Raw genomic sequence first — 24,324 nt, 5'->3', positions numbered from 1 at the left:
ACACTCTTACAATCATGGTTTGACTCCTTGATCTCTCTTTGGCCTCCTCTTCCTCCTGCATCTTCTTCCTGAGAGCACAAATAAAAACAAAACAGCATTATAAATAATGTAAGCTTAAGTCTCAGCTGTATTGACCACTGTGGGATCTGTCTTACCTGTGTTCCTCTATCTGCCTCTCCCTCTCACGGTATCTTTTCTCTCGTTCCTCTTGCTCTTTTCTCTCCAGCTCCATTCTCTCTGCCTCAAAGCGCTGCCGTTCCTCTGCAGCCTTCCTTCTCTCTTCTTCCTTCCTTATCTCCTCATCCCGCTTTCAACAAGACAAAAGACAGATCAGTATATTTTTGGTCAAATTAATGTACAGTCACAATAACATTTATACTGAAAAACCCATTTTGATAGTATATTAATATAAATATTGAAGGAAACGTGTCCCCCTAAACGTCTATGGTGGTTACGGCTCTATTTATTTATGCATTTTTCAATCCCAGAGGCGTAATTTTAGGTAGGGATGATAGGGACATGTAGGGAAATCAACTTTCAGAAAATCGAAAATGTCCCGACCAACATTTGGGCAATTTTACCACATACATTATTTTTTTATTTATTTTTTTATCTGAACAACTATTAAATGTCCTTAGTATAATTATTAATGTGTAAATTATTGTCCTACCTCTTCTGAAGCAGCACATAAACAATGTTGTCACGTGGCACCTTTTTTAACTTTATCAGCACTGTTCAGGATGCACCAATCACATTTTTTTGTATTATTTTTTTTTTTATTTCTCCCCAATTTGGAATTCCCAATGCGCTCTAAGTCCTCGTGGTGGTGTAGTAACTCGCCTCAATCCGGGTGGTGGAGGACGAATCTCAGTTGCCTGAGACCGTCAATCCGCGCATCTTATCATGCGGCTTGTTGAGCGCGTTACTGTGGAGACGTAGCGCGTGTGGATACCCACGCTATTCTCCGCGGCATCCAAGCACAACTCACCACGCGCCCCACCAAGGGCAAGAACCACGTTACAGTGACCACGAGGAGGTTACCCCATGTGACTCTACCTGCCCTAGCAACTGGGCCAATTTGGTTGCTTAGGAGACCTGGCTGGAGTCACTCAGCATGCCCTGGATTCGAACTCGCGACTCCAGGGGTGGTAGTCAGCGTCAATACTCGCTGAGTTACCCAGGCCCCCACCAATCATATATATATTTTCTGGATATTATGCGGGCGGATTTCCATTGGTATTTTACATCCAATCCTTGAAATAAGTAGATTTAAACAAGCATACTTTTCGTGTACAAAATGTTTCCTGTCAAAAAGTAAAAAATGTCCTGAGTTTTTAATGCAGCTCTATGGAGGATTCCGCATTTTCGGCCAGTAAGCGTCCTCTTCAGGAAGACATCTTAAATTTTAACAATTGTGTCAGAGTTTCAGGATTTTCAGATGTTGGTATAACTCCCAAAAATGGGAAAATGTTTTATTCCGCACATTGGAGAAGAGCATTGCGATTAGAAAATATAATTTTGTCAAAAAAAATAAGGCATTTGTGATAAAAAAAATATAAAAATAATTAATTGTAGATTAAGCCTACTTTGTTCAGGAGGCCTACTTTTTCAGATAAAAATGTTAAGTACATATAAATAAACAATATGAAAAAAGATTATGTGGGAGTGAGAGGAGTTGGAAAGCAGAAAGTGTAGAAAAATGTCAATGTTCCATTCTCCTAATAATTTGTTTATTTTGTGATGTAATTTTGCATGTCAATTGTTTATTTACCCTACCCTTTGTTTAGTGCTGGATAATACATTTTACAGAATGTCACTTTATGTCCCTTGGAAATGATTTTCTCAAGAGAAATCCTCTGTTTTAAATTCATTTTATTTTGACCCATTAATCTAGGTTTATCGCATCACATTGCTGCATATTATCCAAGTTTATCACATATCACATTTTCCCTCCTAACCATGCAGCTCTAGTGGTCAGTTCTGAATTTGTTTATTCTTTAGAAAAACATTTTTTAAAAGACTAATTTTTTAGTATGGTGGGGCAGAGAAATAAGAAATTACTCTTGTTTTATGAGGTAATAATGTTATTTTGCCTATAATACTGACTTTCTTGCATTTTCTTAATACCAACATTTTTCATATTTTATTTGTCCTTATATCCTTTTACAACTTCACTTCAGAAAATAATTTTTGTCATTAGTATTTTTGTCCTGTTTTCCAATAAAAAATATTTAAATGTCCATAAAATGTACTTGAGAAGCAAAATTGCATGAGATAATAAGGCTTATATTTCTGTATTTTAAAGGTGCAATATGTAAAAATTTTCATGTAATATTCGCCTTTTTTTGCCAATGTGTGAACAGCTTGTAACGCAACTTAAAAAATGAGCCCTCCCCGGACTTCCTAGGTTGCCTATTAAAGCCTGTAGACTGATTTTCATGTGAAGGGAGCGGGTCGCTTTTGCCGGGAAAATCCAAAGGATGTGATGTTTTTTCGCGCTCCCGAGAGCCTTGCCTCAGTGCTTCCGCTATTTAACAGTGTCAACAGACAGTCTGCAACACTAGGTAATGTTACCTTAGAGATGGAATCCAGCAAACGGCTGGCTCCAAACACAACACCAACTCCTACACAAACTCCGAGTATGCCAAAAAAACAATAAAAAAAAAACATTTACTGAATCCCATCTGGCTAAGCGGGAACGTGATCGTGGTCGAGAGAAAACTAGAGTGAACATCGGCAGGACATTTGATTCCTGCAGGGACCTTCATTCGGTTTTGGGGATCAGAAATGACGTTCTTCTTATTGGACAGGTAAGCTTACTGTACATAACTGCAAAGCATGTGAAATATAGTGTCATAAGGATTGATCTGTGTCATTTTAGCTAACTTGATCTTGCCTGCTAATGCATGCTTCATAACTTTCAAATAATTTCAACGATTTTCTCTTTATACTAAAAGTCAGGTATGCTGATTCACAGTAACTGACATAATGTTCATCTGTAATTATTCAGCAAGGTAAACTACAATAACACATGAAATGAATGCTAGACAATGTTCAAGATAATGGAAAAAGCTCCACTTATTAGTGTAATGTAACTTGGTTATACAGAAAATATATACATTCTATTATTATAAAACAATAGCGCATCGATATTTCAGAATGACAGTTGTGATGGAATCACATCAATACTGAATTGTGTCAACATATTTATAATGTACAGTCTATTTTATAAACAACTACTGTCATCATCCACCAAATTTAGCTAACAACTATTGATAAAGCTGGCTAGCTAGCTAACGCCGACTATCGTATAAATGCAATCAATGTATCATGCAAAGAAATGTGATTACTTCAAACTACAGTCTCGCATAGTCAGACCTATATCCACACTTTGTTTTAGCCCTGTTCCAGCACTGGAGAGTCAAATATAATATACAGTCTCAAAGTTTGTAGTAAAACAATCATAACTGTGTAATTTTAATTATGCTATCTCATCTGTCATCATGATGCCGGTGAATCACGTTCAGTCTCTTTGTTTTGGTCATGCTCCCTTGCGTCCCTATAGAGTGTGTGCGCGCGATCACGCAACAGGTTGCAGTTCACTTAACAGCCACAGGTGTCATTAATAACAAGGGTTTCTGTATCTTACATACTGCACCTTTAAATAACGTTTAGTTTTTACCCCATTGGCAAATCCTTAAAGACAAGTCTTGTTATCTTGCAAAATGTTGCTTTTCAGGTAAATATATCTTGTTTGAAGTATGTAAAGATATTTTTACTGGAAAACAAAACAAAAATACGATTTTTTTTTTTTGCAATGTTTTATTAATTATCAATCCTTTATTGTATGTGGTTCTACAATTCGATGGACACAAAATAAAGCTAAACATTTCAGAGCACTATACTGAACAGTGTCAGTGACTAAAGGTCACAGTATACTTAGGTTGATCAGAATGTGTACAATATATGTGATGCAAATTTTGTCATTAGCACAGTCGGCGCTGACTGTCTATGAGCAGCCCAGATTTTCTGAAAACGGGGGCTGTCCTCGCCTGTACGCATCATTGGCACATTCACCTGCCATTGACTGTACTAAAAGAGCATCACAAAGCAGTTGCAGTCCGCGCGCGTCAAACACGTTAATATTTGCTCGGTCAGGAGAGTAGGCTGAGCGCTCCAATGTTTGCGAGACAACCCGAAATGCGGAAAAACGAAATATACCCTAGACTTTAGAGCTGAAGAGCTGTTTATGATGTATCTTATAAACAATGCTTGTAAAAGATATTGGCCTCTAGTTTTATATTTTTTCTATTGCAATCAGCAGTTAAATGTATACTTCACATCCCAAATTATTGAGATCTTATATGAGATATACATAATCTGTATTTGGTGTGGTATGATATTGGAACCATGATGAATGTCCATCAAACAATTTGAAAGAAGCACTTCCTCATTCATTTTAATGCTAAAACACTAAGGTTAGTCAGTCGAACAGTGTGTGCTAGCACTGCTTACAGTGAACACATTACCATCCTTAAGAGTCTCACTCTTTAGATCTAAGCATCTTTGCACCAGAAACCCAGAGGAATCAAATTTCTACCTTGGCTTTTTCCCAGAACTCCTCTCGATTGATTTTCTTCATCTCGATCTCTGCATTTGTTTTCTCATAGGTGGTGCCCTGTGGCCAGGAGGAAAAAGGGAGGTGTGAATGCCAGCCAATTTAATTGGACAGCAAGCTAAGGAGAGAGATGTTGATTTAGCGGAGGCATTAAGGGGACAGTTTGTTTCTTCACCAAATATAAAGGTAGCCAGAAAGCACATGCACTCTGAAGATGTAAAAACTGACTTTGTGATTAGATTATACTCTGTGCTTGAATTTGACTGGCTGAAAAGCTATGGTACAATACAATAACACCAAGGTCTACTGACTGCAATGATGTATACACTATGAATAAATCATCCAAAAAAGAAAATTCTGCAATCATTTACTCACTCTTATGTTGTTCCAAAACCCATATAAGTTTCTGTGACAACCAGCCAGAAATTTAAGTTGTTATTCTCCAAAAATCCTTCCCACCGTTGAAGCCCTCAATTTAAATAAATAATAATAAAAAAAAATGTTTGAGTATTGAGTATTTTTGTCTTGTTTTCCAGTAAAAATGTCTAAACATTCTTAAAACAAGATACATTTATTTTACTTACAAAATAACATAAGTTAACATTGTTTTCGAGAAATCTAACAAAATTTAGTTACATTTATGCTTACAACAAGAAAAAACTATTTTGCCAATGGGGTAAGAAAAAAAAAAAAAAACCTGATTCAAAGGTAACAAGTTTATTTTTTACTTACACCATTAGCAAAAAGATTAACCTCACTAAATCTTTTTAGATTTCTTAAAAAAAAAAAAAAAAAAAAAAGACTTCATATGTTATGTTATTAAGCTTCCCAAGTAATGTTTTCTAGTTTTAAGGATGTTTAGATATTTTTTACTGGAAAATAAGACAAAAATCAGTAATAATCAAATTATTTTTTGCAGTGCAATACACGCAAGTATCAATAATATCTAGCATCAAACGGGTTGATGCATCGTTTTTGTAGTCCATTTGAGAGCTTCAGTGTAGGGGAAGAATATCGAAGAATAACAACTTTCAGTCTGTACATTGCCATTGTATAGCTTCAGAAGAAGTCATATCGACTACTTTTACAATACTTTTGTTGTGATTTTTTGTCTTTTTGGAGCTTGACAGCCCCATTCAACTTTCACTTCCATTATATGGAAAATAGTGGCCAGTACATTCTTCTACATTTCTCCTTTTGTGTTCCACAGAAGAAAGAAAATCATATGAGTTTGGAACAACATGAGTGTGAGTAAATGATGACAGAATGTTTTTTTTTTTTTGGTGAACTATCCCTTTAAGTGACATCAACAGGGAGGTTGTTCAGATAAGTGAGCAAAACAGCAGGAAGGATCTTGATTAATTTATAAGTGTGTGTGAATCAACTCCCTGTTTCGCATAGCACAGAAAAGATCATTGTTTCAGTTCCTCTAAGCGAGAGCTCTTTCTTCTAAAAACAGCAACAAGGCTATGCCCTTTTGTCAGACATTACACTAATAGAGAGCCATTCACAGACAACTTGATTTGACCCCTTGCTTTTAGAGTCTGTATGCACGCAAACACACACACTGCCACCCCCCTATCCCTTCTGTCACAAATCACGCACAACGTGCTCTGTGTTCTCCTCGTCTCTCATTCGCAGGCGGCTGAGCACCGGACTGGCCACTGGAGCTGTCCCATTGGTCAGTCTCTGTCCGATGGCAGAGGGGTCGATGTCCTCTATGCTGCTGGCATTGACGATGATGTCAACACCCTGGAGAGAGAAAAGAATGGCACTCACATCACCTTGCAACTAGCATCAACCTTACATTTAAATGATGAGGACTCAGTAAATCTGTATGGCATGGGTCATTGCCAGGAAACAGGGCAATTTGTGTTTACTTTGTGTGTCCCCATGAGTTAAAACTGAAATAATTAACAGGATACTGAACTTACCACACAACCACTACCACAACAGAATTCGGTTTTCCTTCACCGAAAACAGAGATTTTCGAAAACGCTCTCCATAACCATATACTTTGGAAAAAAATGATGTTATGAATATATTTTTTCAGGTTTCAAAACTAATTTGTGTGGACATTGCCTTTCACATTATTTGACAAAGTTAACTCTATTAAGCTTATAATGCAACATATATTTTAAAACAAAACTTTTTCATCTTAATATCAGCCAAGTCCCAATTCATCTGCAAGAATTTGTCTTTGTCACTGCACATTCTGATCAATACTGTTATGCTATTGCATTTCCCCCTTTCAAAATGCATTTCCCCCTTTTTTTGGTTTAGTTTTTTTACTCTCCCATTTTATCCCCAATTTGGACTGCCCAATTCCCAATGCGCTCTAAGTCCTTGTGGTGGCGTAGTGACTCGCCTCAATCCGGGTGGCGGAGGACGAATCTCAGTTGCCTCCGCATCTGAGAACGTCAATCTGCGCACTTTATCACGTGGCTTGTTGAGCGTGTTACCGCGGAGACACAGCGTGTGTGGAGGCTTTACGCTATTTTCCACAGCATCCACGCACAACTCACCACATGCCCCACCTAGAGCAAGAACCACATTATAGTGACCACGAGGACGTTACCCTATGTGACTCTACCCTCCCTAGCAACCGGGCCAATTTGGTTGCTTAGGAAACCTGGCTGGAGTCACTCAGCATGCCCTGGATTCGAACTCGCGACTCCAGGGGTGGCAGTCAGCGTCTTTACTCGCAGAGCTACCCATGCCCCCTAAAAATTATGTTTTTTATGGTGACATCATGGTGACCACATGCTTCAAATAGAAGCACAACAACACTGACTGTGGGGTGGTGCAATTTAAGGCCGATAGTAGCCATTTTTTTCACTGACCTTGAACCCCATAATGTTAAAGCCCAAAAGATTATGAATCTAACAGCACTGGCACAAAACATTTTTAATAGAGAAATGGGGAATTATTGTTTCCCAATTATATTGTGGGATACTGTGATTTATTACAAGGCACACTGAAACTGAGTGATACTAGCAGAATTATAGAGTTATCTATTTAAATTAAAGATATACATTAGTTTGAATAATATAAGTACATGCATTCCAAACTTACAGTGTAACAATCAGTACTGGGTATAATCTGATTACAAAGTAATTATTTACTGTAATCTAATTACATTTAAAGTCAAAAAGTTACCCATTACATTTATAATTATTATAATCAGATTATAATCAGATTACTGATTACAGAAGTACAGATATTTCTAAAATAATATTATTTATTTATAATTCATTAAAACATGAATTATGTTACATTTAAAAAAAACATGATTGACCAATAAAATTACTAAATTATGAAGTTATCACTGCCAAAGAAAGAATAAATATGAATAAATACAATTCAATTTAGAAATAGAAGTACTACCATGAAAAACAACTACATTAATTCAAATGGAAAGTAAGTAAGGGATACTGTAAAGCATAGTGAGCCAGTTGTTATAAACACCGATAGATTGATCAGGACCCCTGTTGGTGTTTATTTAGCAGAAATTACCATCTGACTGCTCATTATCCAGCTTATTACAAGACTACTTGTCAAATAAATAAGTAAAGGACATGAAATATTGATTTGCGTTGAAGTTATGTTATTATGTGAGAAGAAAGAAATGGCTTAACAGGTGATTTGCACCTCCGGTTCGCGTCGAAGTTCTGGTGGTGTTTATTTTGCGAAAATGACTGACTGCTCATTATTCAGTTTATTACAATACTGCTTACCAAATAAATAAAAGGAAATGATACGAGTTCAAATTATTTTATAAGCTTACTTGTAGAGACCACACAGTGATCCAAGAAGTAGAAAAGATGACTCGCATTACCCCGATGACCATTCTAATAAGTCATAATCCCCGGATAAGCGGTTATTATTCAGAAATATCAGACCACTAGATGGCATCAGTGACTAATCAGAATAGAGTATTTCAGATACCTGTGTAATAAAAGCAATTACACATTCCCTAAAGATAAAACAAGTCTTCAATCTGCTTGTCTAACTGCATTTGCGCTCGCATTACAACATGGTTAGCTGCACCTCTAACTAAGCCTTTGTAAGCACATCAAACAACCGAATATGTGTATCTAGTTCAAGTGTACTGTATTCCACAGAGCCAGAAAGCAAAAGCTCACAATTCTACAAAAATGCTGCCGACAGTCTTTTCAATAACTTTAAAAGAGCAGCCAGTGTGTTGATTGGCACTTAAGATCAATTCATTCCTGATAGCACAGTCTCCTTTTCAGCACCAAAAGCACAATCCCTGCATCGGCCTTGGTCGTCTCGCTGATGTTCCTCTACTTCAATACTGCTATTCTTTCTCTCTCTCTCTCTTGCTCGCCCACGCACCCACGTTGAAGATTGAGCGCTTTGAAAAGCAGAGTAGCCCCCCATTCAGATCTCTCACATCGACAGACACCTCTCACACAATAGCCCAGGAGAGGACCCTGTTAGTCATCTACAAATATCCTCCACTGCACATCACCTGCTGTTAGGTACATACACAAGCATGCACACATGCAACAAACCCCACAAGTCTCCGAAGCCCACCCACATGACTTATGTTTCGCTTTAGCGTGGGATTGAATTCCTGTAGAGCTATAGAGTCATGCTGTTAAACAATGCTATATAGCAAGCAGAGACAAAATGGTTGTATTGAAAAGCATTGAGAGGTGCTGTACTGAGTGAGAATTTATGCATACATGATGAGTCAAAATATGAAATTTGATCATGCACTTTAGAATAACAACTTTCAAAAAAAAAAGAAAAAAAGACTGTATGTCTCAATGGGTAAATCTTGCGAAAACACATCCGGGATATATTTAACCCCAAAATTAAATTTTACATAAAGAAAATCAAGTGTATTTTTAGGACCATTAAGAGTTTTTGCATTATTTTCATGTTAATTAAACACATTTTCCAACCAATTCTGTGATGTGTTAGAGTCTTTTATTTACAATCAGTGTTGGGTAAGTTACTTAAAAATAGTAATACACTACAAATGACTAATTATTCCTCAAAAATTGTAATCAGATTACTTTACTAACTTTACTTAATTGAAAAAGTATTCACATTACTAATTACTATACTTTGGAGTTACTTTCTAAAACTATTTCGTTAAACAAATTCAAAATAATACCTATATTTCTTATTCATTGTTACACACAAGTCACACACTCAGCACCTCACATTCCTCCTTCACAATGACTCATTACAGGGCCATAATTTATGTATTCTACATAAATAATATATTAGAAATAAGCATAACCCTATAATGTACTTAAAAGTAATTAAATTAATTGAAAGTCAGTAACTGTAATCTGATTACAAGAATTTAAAAAAAGAAATTCATTACAGTACTTTTTGACTAAGTAATTAGAATACAGTAACTAATTACTTTGTAATTGGATTACACCCAAAACTGTTTACAATGATGACTGTAACTGTAATACAGTAATTAAAATCAGTCCAGAGAATTAAAACATGTCCAGAGACAATGATTTTTACCTAAAAATGATTAAAGTATTCAGTAAATACTTTAAAATTTTAGATAACATAATTTAGAAGAAGAAGCCTTTATTTTGTCTCACATTATACATTTTGCATATATACAGTGAAATTCTTTTTTTTGCATATCCCAGCTAAGCTGGGGTCAGAGAACAGGGTCAGCCATGATACGGTGCCCCTGGAGCAGATAGGGTCAAGGGCCTTGCTCACCCAACAGTGGCATCTTGGCAGTGCTGGGGCTTGAACCCCCGACCTTCTGGTCAGTAACCCATATTTTTGCATTATGGTAATTTTGTAGGAAATTGTATAGAAATTGTTAAGTCATTGCAAAAATTCTTTGGTGCAAAAATAATCTTAATTTTCTTAATGCAAAATAGAAATCCTTATTTTATTTTATTTTTTGTGGGGAAATACAGTATGACACAGATGTTGGCAGACTATGAGATTCACCCTTAATACTAACTTCCAATGCTACACTGAAAAAATGTTACCCAAAACAATTTGCTTCATGTGGTAACATCTAAATAAACTGGTTTAAATCAAGTCAAAAATATTATTTAACATCACTGAATCAACATGAATACATTATGAATACATGCATTTTAAGGGTTAGATTAAGAACAAATAAATTTTTTTACAGAACTCGAAATCACATTTCTGTGTTTGCAGACTGTTTTTAATGTTGCAAAAGGCAACAGTGAAGCCCAACACCTAATATTCCATTGTTTGTCACATACTCAGAGGAGTGATGGTGTGAAAATGACAGTGACAATGAAGTGATTTGTGTGGAAAATGGCTCATTACCTATTTGAAAAGGGAATAGAAAGTTGTTTGTTTTACCTTGGTGAGACCCACCTGGAAAAACTCAGCTATGGTGGCTACATGGCTGGCACAGGCACACTTCCGGGCATCAGGCACATCTTCACCAACCTAAACACACAATTTCATGCAGAAGTTTATTTCACCAAGTACAGCTGCAGTACTGTCTATGGGTAGTGGACATTAAATACTTTTGGGAAGTTGACATGTCCTGCAGTGTGACAGGTTATACTCGATCTAAAACTATTGTAAACTGCATTTCTATATTTATTATGCATGTAGTTTTTATGACCACATATTAATTGAGAGACATGCAATATTTTTACTTTAAAAAAATTAATTTATCACACCACAGGACCATTTACAATGAACTAGAGAAGCCAAAAAGGTAAATAAAAATGGAGAAAATCTTTGAGACCAGTTGCAGGACCTAAAATATAGACTTTCCTTTATACATTCATTTACATTTTAACCTAAAATTTGGATGTTGAAAGAAAAAAGGTACATGGACATGTCACGCGTCAGCTACTCGTATGCAGTGGGTGTAAAATATTGGGAAAAATTCAGCAATATGTAATTGTCACAGATTGCTCCAGCAGATAGTTACAGCCACCCACCGCATTCACAAAACCAAAAACTGATACTCACAGCTTTAAATTGAGGTGAAAATTGAGTTCCACTGCAGACAGACATGATGGGCGTTTCCAGGGCAACAATACATTTAAAGAGATACCGTCTCTCTTTAACAATTCAACTAACAACAGGCAGATTTCTCTTATCAGTACCTATTCAATATAATAAACCTCTCACAATTTAATATAATTAAAGTGGCATGAATGGAAAAGTAGAAAACCAACAAAGTACAATGAACACCTGCAATTAAATGAACATAACTGAATAATACTTTTGCAACCTATTCTTTTGCAACCCATTGAAGTATACAAGTATGCATATTTCTCACAAGTGTTGTGTGCAATTTTTATAGTGTTTATATTGATACGTACAGTAGCAAGAAAAAGTATGTGAAACCTTTGGAATTAGCTGTTTTTCTGCAATAAATGATCATAAATGTGATCTCATCAAAGTAACAAGTATAGACGAACACAATGTGCTTAAGCTAACAACACGCAAACAATTACAATCTTTCATGTCTTTACTGAACACATCCCATTAAACATTCAGAGTGCTGTGGAAAAAGTAAGTGAACCCTTGTATTTAATAACTGGTTGATCCTCCTTTGGCAGTTAACCAAGCGTTTCCGGAAGCTGCGGATTAGACCGGCACAACATTCAGAATGAATTCTGGACCATTTTTTCTTACAGAACTGCTTTAGCTCAGATATATTCTTAGGTTTTCTGGTGTGAACGGCACTCTTGAGGTCATTTCACAGCATGTCTAATGGGCTAAGGTCTGGGCTCTGACTGGGCCACTCCTAAAGGGTTTTTTAAAGCCATTCAGTAGTGGATTTACTTCAGTGTTTAGGGTCATTGACCTGCTGCATCACCCAACTTCTACTGAGCTTCAGCGTACAGCCACCCTGACATTATCCTGTAGGATATCTTGATATACTTGGGAATACATTTTTCCCTCAATGAAGCAGCAATGAAGCAGCCCCAAATCATGATGCTCCCTCTACCGTACCTCACCATTGGGATGATGTTTTCATGTTGGTATGTGGTGCCATTTTTTGCCATACGTAGTGCTGCGTGTTCTTCCCAAACAAGTCAACCTTAAATTCATTAGTCCACAAAACATTATCCCAGTAGCATTGTGCCATGGACTCCAGGCCAGTTTAATGTTTTCTGTATAGTAGACTCATGAACAGAGATGTTAACCAGTTCCAATGATTCCTTCAAATCTATACCTGTCACTCTAGGGTTCTTTTTTACCTCACTGAGCAATCTGCGGTGTGACCTTTGAGTCATCTTGGCTGAAAGGACACTTTTAGGGAGAGAGCAATTACATGATAATTTCCACAACATGGAAAAATAAAGTTTTAAGCAAAGGAACAAAACCCCTTTTAAATTGTTCATATATATATATATATATATATATATATATATATATATATTACTGTATATATAGTGCTATATATTGATTTTTATTATAGTGCTATAATTGGTTCTATTTTAGGAAATGGCATTGTTTATTCACCTCACATGAGGGGAAACCATTTCTAAAACAATATTTTCAAACAGCTATATTTTATAATTGCAAAAGAGGGATCAAAAGGACTATTTATTTTCACTTTATGTTAACAAAAATAATTTTCCAGAGAGAAAAGGAATTATCTAAAAAATAATGTATGCACACTTACTTTGTCATTAGTGCCTTTTTTTACATTATAAAAGCCACATTTATGATGTCACTGCATTTCAGCGCTGTGTCACGTCCGTAACGTTTTAGAAGTTACGTTTATATCACTCAAGCAATATTCATTCAAATAAGTCGATACTTTCCATACAAAGCTAACTTATGTTGATGTAAAGTATGATGAACAAATGGTCTCCCTTTGTTACTTGAAACATTTATAAAAATGCATTACAGACATGACCGTTATGGACGCTTCATATCAAGTCATATGAATATCAGTGAAAGAAACACATACCTCCATTGCTCGTTCATTACCATGATGATTCGGACAGATCACTGACTATTGCTTTGATCTGTGACTTGTATTAAGCTACTGCATTTATAGCCAGCATTTGGGAAGGGACTATTTTGACAATCTGTGCGATTTGAATAGTAATTTGATCAAAATTATCTAATATTGCTGCACTACTCTGCATGTTCCGCTTATACTTCACTCCCACCAGGGAACCATTCGCTCGCGCAGTGCTGTCTGAAGCGGTCAGTGCAGACTTTAATACGCAGCCTTTCACAGCTTAGTATTCGTGCAAGGCTATATCGTGATTTCAGTCTTAGTACAATCAATTATGCAGCCTAGATAGATATCATACAGATGTCTCAGAGGTCAAAGTCTACAAGTTTGAGCATTTTGGATGGTTTTCCCCTCATCATGTAAGTGCTGCTTTCACAACTGTCACGTCCGTGACGAAGAGACATCATGCATGTAACAACAGTTTTTCCCCATTTGTGTGAAAACAATTAATAAAAAAAATATTACATGTTCTTAGGAGTGCCAACTCTCCTATATTATGTGGCTAGTAATATTTCTGGATTGTGATTTTCCTTTCACAGAATTTTTACAAAGTGTGCGGTCTCCCAACAACTCATGTCTATTTTAGTCACGTTCGTAACGCAAGTTAATTTCCTAATCTAAAGTAGAAGAAAACTTGTTTAGACTGAACATTTTCTGATGTCTGGACTCTATCTGCAAGTATCTATGATTATTCATTCAAATGGTTCGATATACTGATCATGAGTACTTTATTTGTGATGTTAAATTTGATGTTTTCCCTGCAAATGTCACGTCCGTAATGCTGGAATTGCCCGAGAATAACCACAGTACTAAATCATCTCCATTTATAGACAATTTGTCTAACTGTGGCCAGATGAATGTCGTAGCTCTTCGAGATAACTTTGTAACCCTTTCCAGCTTTATGCAAAGCAACAATACTTGATCATAGGTGTTCTGAGATCTCTTATTTTTAAATTTGTTTTTGTGTGGCATGGTCCACGTCAGCAGATGCTTCTTGTGAACAGCAAGCTCAAAATGTTTTGAGTGCTTTTTATAAGTCAAAGTAGCTCTAACCCACACCTCCAATCTCGTTTCATTAACTGGATGCCAGGTTTGCCAACTCCTGACTCTAATTAGCTTTTGTTGACGTCATTAGCCTAGGGGTTCACATACTTTTTCCATCCTCCACTGTGAATGTTTGAATGATGTATTCAATATGTACAAGAACAATTCAATAATTTGTGTGTTATTAGTTAAAACAGATTGTGTTTGTTCATTATTGTAACTTTTTTGTAAGATTTTATGACAAATGGTACATAAATAAATAAGCACATAAATACAGGTATTTCCAAAGGGTTCACATACATTTTCTTGCCACTGTATGTAGTATAATATCATGTCTGGAGGCTTTTTGGCTGGTTCTTATTTATTCTGAGCAAAATTATCCAATGACTCAGCCAAAGATTTCTGCCTTCAACTCATCTCTAAATATCAAAAAACCTTCAGGCCAATAGCTATTATATTTGCACATTATATGTACAAGCAGCACAGTTACAGTCTTCTAATCTAATCATGGATCTTTCATACAACTTTTCTGTATATTATTGTATAATTGCGCATTACTTTAATGTTTTATATATTTTTATTAGCATATTAATAGTAAGACTTAAGAATTGGCCATTGAAAATGTAGATTTAAAGGAATAATTCATTCAAAAATAAACATTCTGTCATTATTTACTCACCCTGATTCAACTGATTGATTTAAAAGATCTGATTTCAAAGAACATTTTGTTCAAGAATCAGACATCGTTACTTCTAAGTAGACATACTGTATTAGCATATTTCATTTTTGGGTGAACTATCCCTTTAAGAGTGCCACTGAGATCTCATGTAAGTCTATAGTCTATGAAGTTATATTGACTACTCTGTCTTTGTTGACCTCTAGAGCCTCTAAGTGTTTTTGCTAATGGCTTGCAAAATGGCAATGTCACTGAGTGGTTGTGACGTGAACTCACCCAGTTGATGAGGATGTAACGGGGCAGAGCTGCGGTGGGCTCCTTCAGGCTGCAGAAACCATACATGATGCGGGTGTTATCGAAGGTAACTGCAATCTCTGCCAGCCCACCATCTGTCAAACACACAAATCACACATTTCATACATAAAGTACCATAAAACATATTTTCAATATGAAGTATTTATTCTTTAAAATAGTAAAGATATAGTTCACCCAAAAATGAACATTCTGTCATCATTAACTCACCCTCATGACTTTCTTTATTCTGTGAAACACAAAACTTCATTACTATCATTGCATCTTTTTTTCCCCCATACATTGAAAGTGAATGGTGACTGGAGTAAATGATGACAGAAATTTCATTTTTGGGTGAACTATCCCTTTAATACTATAATACAATTCAAAACCCATGGGTCTAAACTTCTCAGTTTCAGATGCCTATTTAATCACCTTGTCTGCTGGCTACACATTATGCTGATAACCATGACTGATCAGTGAGAGAATGATTCTCGAGAGAGCTACGGCTGTGCCAATCAGGGCTTAAAAGCTCAGACAGAGACTGATCTCCGGAGACGGCTGGACTGGATGGACATTAAGACACATTAAGGTACATAAACTTAACATACCTTAAACTAATCTTACTGACAAACTTGTAAAAAATCTTCATAAAATAAAAAACTATTCATTATACATTTTAACAACACAGCAATGTTGTAAAAAATTATTTTAAAACACCCTATTCCAGTTGTTTTTTTTATTTTAAATTCCACTTCAAATAAAAAATATAAAACAAATTGTTATGGCTAGTATAGTTATTGTTTAAAGCTGTTTTAAAATTGCAGATATATACTCACTTGTGCCAGCACATCACTTTTGCTTATCTATTTTTGGGTCAATTAAATTATATAAATAATATATAATAAATATTATTAGTCACAATAAACAATTCTTCCACCAGGTAACATATATAAAAATTCTGGTATTACGTAAGTATTAAAGTAAATCAGGTATTAAAAGATATTAAAATCACAAAATCACAATATGAGTAAGTTTGCCAAACCTGAAGTTAAACAGCAGTAAAGAAGTTTAATAATAATATTAGTCACAATAAATCACTGTTCCACAGACAGACAGACAGACAGACAGACAGACAGATAGATAGATAGACAGATAGATAGATAGATTTTTACATACACTTAGGTTGAAGTCATTAAAACTAATTTTTTAACCACTGCACAGATTTAATATTAGCAAACTATAGTTTTGGCAAGTCGTTTAGGACATCTACTTTGTGCGTGACACAAGTAATTTTTCCATCAACTGTTTACAGACAGATTGTTTCACTTTTAATTACCTATATCACAATTCTAGTGGGTCAAAAGTTTACATAAACTAAGTAAACTGTGCCTGAATTCAAGGTGTATCTGTGGATGTATTTTAAGACCTACCTTCAAACTCAGTGCCTCTTTGCTTGACATCATGGGAAAATCAAAAGAAATCAGCCAAGACCTCAAATGCCTGAAGGTACCATGTTCATCTGTACTAACAATAGTAAGCAAGTATAAACACCATGGAACCATGCAGCCATCATACTGCTCAGGAAGGAGACACATTCTGTCTCCAAGAGATGAATGTAGTTTGGTGCGAAAAGTGCAAATCAATCCCAGAACAACAGCAAAGGACCTTGTGAAGATGCTGGAGGAAACAGGTAGACAAGTATCTATATCCACAGAAAAATGAGTCCTATATTGACATAACCTGAAAGGCTGCTCAGCAAGGAAGAAGCCACTGCTCCAAAACCGCCATAAAAAAGCCAGACTACAGTTTGCAAGTGCACGTGGGGACAAAGATCTTACTTTTTGGAGAAATGTCCTTTGGTCTAATGAAACAAAAATTGAACTGTTTGGCCATAATGACCATCGTTATGTTTGGAGGAAAAAGGGTGAGATTTGCAAGCCTAAGAATACCATCCCAACCGTGAAGCATGGGGGTGGCAGCATCATGTTGTGGGGGTGCATTGCTGCAGGAGGAACTGGTGCACTTCACAAAATAGATGGCATCATGAGGAAGGAAAATTATGTGGACATATTGAAGCAACATCTCAAGACATCAGCCAGGAAGTTAAAGCTCTGTCGCAAATGGGTCTTCCAAATGGACAATGACCCCAGGCATACCTCCAAAGTTGTGGCAAATGGCTTAAGGACAACAAAGTCAAGGTATTGGAGTGGCCATCACAAAGCCCTGACCTCAGTCCGATAGAGAATTTCTGGGCAGAACTTAAAAAGCGTGTGTGAACAAGGAGGCCTACAAACCTGACTCAGTTACACCAGTTCTGTCTGGAGGAATGGGCCAAAATTCCAGCAACTTACTGAGAAAAAATTGAGGAAGGCTACCCAAAACATTTGACCCAAGTTAAACAATTTAAAGTCAATGCTACCAAATACTAACAAAGTTTATGTAAACATCTGACCCACTGGGAATGTGATGAAAAAATTAAAAGCTGAAATAAATAATTCTCTCTACTATTATTCTGACATTTCACATTCATAAAATAAAGTAGTGATCCTAACTGACCTAAGACAGGGAATGTTTGAAAAACTGAGTTTAAATGTATTTGGCTAAGGTGTTTGTACATTTCTGACTTCAACTGTTGATAGATTTGACAGACAGACAGACAGACAGACAGACAGACAGACAGACAGACAGATAGATAGATAGATAGATAGATAGATAGATAGATAGATAGATTTTAGTACCTCTTCAAGAACAGGGTACTATCATGATAATGATTATTTTTTAGTTGTGCATTTATTGTCTGGTTAATTTCTAAAGCAAAAATAAAACTTGTCTATAACTTAATTAACCTCCTGAGACCCGAGCTTGACTGCTGTGTGCATTTTCCATTTCCTTTTTTATTTTTAACTAATCGCCCCTAAGAAACAACAAAAAATAAATAAATAAATTATAATAAAAAAATTTCTAGAGCAAATAGTTTTCCTAAAAATATATGTCCACATGTGTGGACAGTGGGACTAAGTTGTGAAATTTTAAATAATACCAAGCTATAGAAAGCTATTATCAAATTGTTTATTATGTTTTCCGGAGTGTTGGTTATTCATGTTTTTGAGACTTTACAGACATTTCAGCTGAAATTAGCATAATTAATTCTGATTCAAAATAATGTCCAGCATCATCCAATCACTGCCAACCATGTTAAAATAAAATTATACATTATACATTCTGAATCTATGTACTGATTACTCCATTGTCCCATGTCTGCCAAACATGTTGAGTGGTCCAAATATCATCTACAGCCTGAAGCTGAACTTTTGGTCGGATTTAGTAAAGAGCTATAGAATGCTCCCTTGCTCCCTATTTAGTGAATGACTTAACCTCCAGTGTGCTGTCTGTCTGCACTGGTCTCAGGACAGTTTGAAATGCACTTTATTTTCATCCTAACTCCATATAAAGCCTCTGAAAGCAACATTTTTCAGCTTTTGATGAATCGTTTGGTTCTCAATGTGAAACTGCACAGTGAATATAGGAATAATGTGGGAATAATGTCCCAAAATCCACGTATGTGGACATCATGTTTATCAGTGCACTGATGCGCGAAAAATGAATGAATTGTTTTAAGCGGCATATCAAACAAACTAGAAACATTACTCTTTACAGCCGAACAGGTTTCAATAAAAAAACTTTAAACAGCTTTCTTATCAGAGGCACCTTTCTTGGCTCTGAGCCCATAGAAGTGATTCACGGAAATTGATGTAATGTTGTTGTGTCATGTGACTCGGTGCGGCAGAATTTAACCCTTAAATGATAGTCTAGAGCCTTGTAAACAGTATTCTGTCGATTTAATTTAAATAATGCTTTGCATATAGTAAAACCAAAATACAATGTCCACGCATGTGTATGAGGGGTCACACAAGGTTAATTTTGTGGCAGTTCCCAGAAACCATTAAAGGTTACACGTAAAAATACTTAAAAACTGACTTTGCACATAAACGTAGTATGGGAAATCTCTTTCAAACAGATTTTCTACGACAAATAAAACTCCTGAATAATGTCCTCTGTGCAAATCAGCATGACCTTTAATAACAAGCCTTCCATCTTATACAGACTCAATGATTGTCATCAATGTGAAATGACAGGTTTACCTCCTCCAGCTCTGAGACAAGAGACAGCATGCAGTTTGATGCACTACTGCTGGGGTTCTCAAACTTACTTAAGTCAGGCTCCCCAGAGAGCCTCTACAAGAACTTCATGAACCAACTTTTAACCTCTATCTGCTGGTGTCACTATGCCACACTTAGAAAAAGTCTGGATTGTATTATTTGATCTCTTATTTAATTTTTTTTATTGTTTTTTCTGTGTGTGTGTGTGTGTGTGTGTGTGTGTGTGTGTGTTTTGTTAAATATTTTTAATATGTTCTTTTTGATGAGGCATTAAAGAATAAAAACTTAGGGGGCCTGGGTAGCTCAGCGAGTACTGACGCTCACTACCACCCCTGGAGTGCGTGCTGAGTGACTCCAGCCAGGTCTCCTAAGCAACCAAATTGGCCTGGTTGCTAGGAAGGGTAGAGTCACATGGGGTAACCCCCTCGTGGTCACTATAATGTGGTTCGCTGTCAGTGGAGCGCGTGGTGAGTTGTGCGTGGATGCCGCGGAGAATAGCGTGAAACCTCCACACGCGCTATGTCTCCGCGGTAACACGCTCAACAAGCCACGTGATAAGATGCGCGGATTGACGGTCTCAGACGCGGAGGCAACTGAGATTCGTCCTCCGCCACCTGGACTGAGGCAAGTCACTACGCCACCACGAAGACTTAGAGCGCATTGGGAATTGGGCATTCCAAATTGGGGAGAAAAGGGGAGAGAAAAAAAAAGAATAAAAACTTGGATAAGAGCATGAAATTGAGTAAGAATTTGAACTTGAGTAATGAACAATGAATAGTTGAAAAAGAACAATGAATCAATAAAGGCAAATTATTGTTTATTATTGTTTTTGTATATGCTGAATTATACGCATCTAGGATCAAATGCAGTCAAATGCGGCCAATCAGTGTGAAGGATGAGCTAGCATTTTTCTGCGAAGTAGCTCAATCCGTGGTTCAATATTGGTCAGGGATAGTCTGAGATCATCTTTGACTTGTGCTTGATTGCGGTATGTGAACTGCTGGACAGTAAATTATGTTTTACACAGTATGCAATTTAAAAAACTGCATTTATTTCTTCATAAAATATGCTATTTCTCTATGAAATAAGTTAACCATGATTAATAGAACTCTGCCTAATTTTACAGGATTGGTAGGCAGACATTGTGTCCGAAATGACTTACGTGTTCACTTATTCACTATTCCCTATATAGTAAATGCCACATAGTACACTATATAAGGAAACGGGAGCGATTTCAGATTATTCAGATGGGAACTAACAACACAAAAGCTAAATGCTAGTTGATTTGTTATGAAAAAAAAATCTCCTCTAATAAGTCAATGGCACATGGCGGCTATGAAGAGATAAAATGTTTTTATCTTGCGCGGTATGTACACATAAAAACGGCAGGATTCTTGAAATGCCACAAACTGCAGGAATCCTAGCATGCCACTGTTTCTGTTGAAAATGAACTCGGTTACCACGTACCAAGTAAAACAACCTTAACAGTTACTCTTTTGGTTACTGATGGCTTTGTATTGAATCTGTAAGGGTTACAGTCTATTGAGTTTTATGGATATTGAGATATGGTGCAAATGAAAAACACCTTTGTCTGCACTCCACACCAACAGCGTTAATATCGCATTTAATGCATTTGGTCTCTGTCATTATATAATCATAGTGTCATTCTCCAACAAAATCATGGTACTTCAACAATGCATATGAATGTCATCAGTCACAACTGACAGTGTTATTGCTTGTGCATGACTAGATTCATGTTGGTTATTATTAGATCATCTATATTTGGATAGGAAGTATGTTGAGATTTTGCCTACCTCCTGATGCAGTCAGGATCAAATCATTACTGTCGTCTTCATATGTGTATAAGGCCCTGCAGAGAAGAGAAAGACATTTTCAGTAAAGAAACTCTTCAATCAAATCAACAACTTTGAGATAAAGTACTCAAAAAGAATTATGAAGAATGTTAAATAACAAGGGGAGTGTGTAATTTTTTCAATGTTAAAATATTTTCTCCTATTCCAGCTTAATATGCAGAAACAACTGTAAAGGCCTAAGTCCCACCGAATTACTTTTTGCATATTGCAAATGCTATGTAAATGATATGTTCTGAGTGTTTTTAGCATGCTTGTATGCAGCTGCTAACCTGTTCTGAGTGTTTTTTAGCATATTGCTATATAGGTGTTCATGTTTTTAACACATATTGCTATGCTGCTAAGGTGTTCTAAGTGTTTTTCAGCATGTTGGTAAGCAGTTGCTACGGCATTCTCAGTGTGTGTGTGTGTGTGTGTGTGTTTTTTTTTGTTTTTTTTTAGGATACTGCCATGCTACTAAGGTGTTCTGAGTGTTTTTAGCATATTGCTCTGCTGCTAAGGTGTTCATGTTTTTTTTAGCATATATGCTACTAGGATGTTCTCACTATGTTTAGCGTATTGCTCTGCTACTAAGGTGTTCTGAGTGTTTTAGCATATTGCTCTCCGTGGTTTTTTTTTTTTTTTTTTTTTTTTTAGCATATATTGCTATACTGCTAAGGTGTTAATGGGTTTTGTTTTTTAGCATATAATGCTATGCTACTAAGATGTTCTGAGTGTATGCTGCTCATGGTTTTTAGCTTATTCTGAGTGCTTTTAGCATGTTCATAGGATGATTTCCCCCTAAGTGAAGCACCCTACCAAAACATTAAACAGTTTGTTTGAGCATCCCAAACAGCAAGTCCGATCGCTTAAAAAAGTACTAGCACACCTCTCTTCAACAAGCAGTAAATTATGACAGAATACATTAGGTGAACTATAATCCCTTTAAGCATTATCTCAACATAAAGCACAATAAAACAAACGAATGCAAACCCTTTTCCAGCTCAAATCCATGCACAAAGTGCAACATCTTTCACTACAACCCCTTTTTAAAAGGTTTCATCTCCACAGTTTTGAGCTAGGAGCCCAAACAGACTGCAATGCATACTATATAGCGGGGCCAAAGCAGTTCACTCTGGGTCAAGGGTGCTGCAAGCTCGGAGGAGAAAATGGCATTATCATCTGTCATCTGAGAGTGTTGCGTAGGAGGATAAAATATGGAGTACTAGTACTTGTTAGCCTTCTAACAATAGTGTAACAGCTACTTTTTCATTCTGTCTTTTTGTTGCTTGGATATGGGAACACTTACTGGCAAAAGCAAGTATGATTCTGGTAACAATCCTATAGTTCTAAAGCAACATCCAGAGATACTAATGAACTGTGTACACTCAGATAAGATGTATCCTTGCATTTTTGATATGACAGGGCTTTGATGTTTCATTCATTTAATAATGGAGGTAATCATTTACATACTGCTGCACATAGCTGATCTCATTTCCCCACTGCTGTGAAATAATGAGTGGGAGTTTGGAGCTACGCTAGTAAAGACAACAACGAGAGGAACAGAAGTTCAACTGCCATAAGCAAAAGTGTGAATTGTGGAAAATGGTGGCCCTTGCTCTTTAGTTGAACTGAAGTATGGTGTTGTATTGTTTTACCTGACAAATAAAAACTGATCATGATGGCTTATATATATATATATATATATATATATATATATATATAGCAGAACTGGACAGTGCCCAGATTAGAAACTAGATTTTATTAAAGAAATATTCCAGGTTTAATACAAGTTAAGCTCAATCGACAGCATTTGTGTCATAATATTGATTACCACAAAATAAACTTTGACTTGCTCCTCCTTTTCTTTAAAAAAAGCAAAAAAGCAAAAAATCTGGGTTACAGTAAGGCACTTACAATGGAAGTGAATGGGGCCAATCTCTAAACGTTAAAATACTCACTATTTATACATATAGCCACAAGACATAAACAATATGTGTTAAAATGATTTTAGGGATGTTAATTAGATTGTGTTGCTTTCCAGATGAAAAGATCTGAAACAGACATCTCTGAGACATATGTGTGCTATCTAGGCTGCTGAGGTGTTCTGGGTGTTTTAAGCATGTTGTTATGTAGTTGCTCATGTTTTCTGAATGTTTTTAGTATGTTGCTATACAGTTTCTAAGGTGTTCTCAGTGTTTTAAGCGTGTTGCTATGCAATTGCTAATGTTTCCTGGGTGTTTATAGCTTACGGAAATCCGCAAATTCACCACTGATCATTTTCACATGCAAATGAGTTTTGCGGCAAACTTGCGGCAAATTGTCCATTGTTGCCAAAGGTTTGCCGGAGGTTCACCACTACCGGCGAAGAGCCACAAACTTCTGTCAAACATTTGCAGCGAATCAAAAGCTCATTTGCATGTTAAAATAATGAGCGCCAAATTTGTGGCAAGTTTGCGGCTAATTTAGATTTTTTGTAAGGATGTTTTTGTAATTTTATATACTTTTATCTATCAAATGGATCAAATGAAGAGTACTTTTTCACTGACAATCAGTTTGACCTTGGTGATGGGCTGCAAAGCCCTGAGAAAATGTAACACCGTTAAACAAATTAAAATAATATCAGTCAATGCATTAACTTTGTCAGCCCTAAAATCTTAAAACTAAAATAAACACTACATATA

At 36.2% G+C, this 24,324-nt stretch overlaps 1 protein-coding gene across 1 annotated transcript in view; it reads right to left on the bottom strand.

Annotated features, from left to right (window-relative positions):
• The window catches only part of dbn1 (drebrin 1), a 122,238-nt gene that overhangs the window by 17,471 nt on the left and 80,443 nt on the right, over positions 1 to 24,324 (bottom strand). Inside the window, exons 2-8 of the mRNA XM_051677736.1 lie at positions 21,605 to 21,660; positions 15,613 to 15,725; positions 10,976 to 11,065; positions 6,224 to 6,370; positions 4,601 to 4,678; positions 156 to 307; positions 11 to 68 (exon numbers count right to left, since the gene is read on the bottom strand). Coding sequence (XP_051533696.1) covers positions 11 to 68; positions 156 to 307; positions 4,601 to 4,678; positions 6,224 to 6,370; positions 10,976 to 11,065; positions 15,613 to 15,725; positions 21,605 to 21,660 — 694 coding nt within the window. The remainder of the gene's footprint in view (positions 1 to 10; positions 69 to 155; positions 308 to 4,600; positions 4,679 to 6,223; positions 6,371 to 10,975; positions 11,066 to 15,612; positions 15,726 to 21,604; positions 21,661 to 24,324) is intronic.

Source organism: Myxocyprinus asiaticus, chromosome 38 (genome assembly GCF_019703515.2).
Source record: "Myxocyprinus asiaticus isolate MX2 ecotype Aquarium Trade chromosome 38, UBuf_Myxa_2, whole genome shotgun sequence".
Classification (NCBI taxonomy): Eukaryota; Metazoa; Chordata; class Actinopteri; order Cypriniformes; family Catostomidae; genus Myxocyprinus; species Myxocyprinus asiaticus.
Note: the sequence above shows the minus strand (reverse complement) of the source record. Positions and strands in the feature narration are given on the sequence as shown.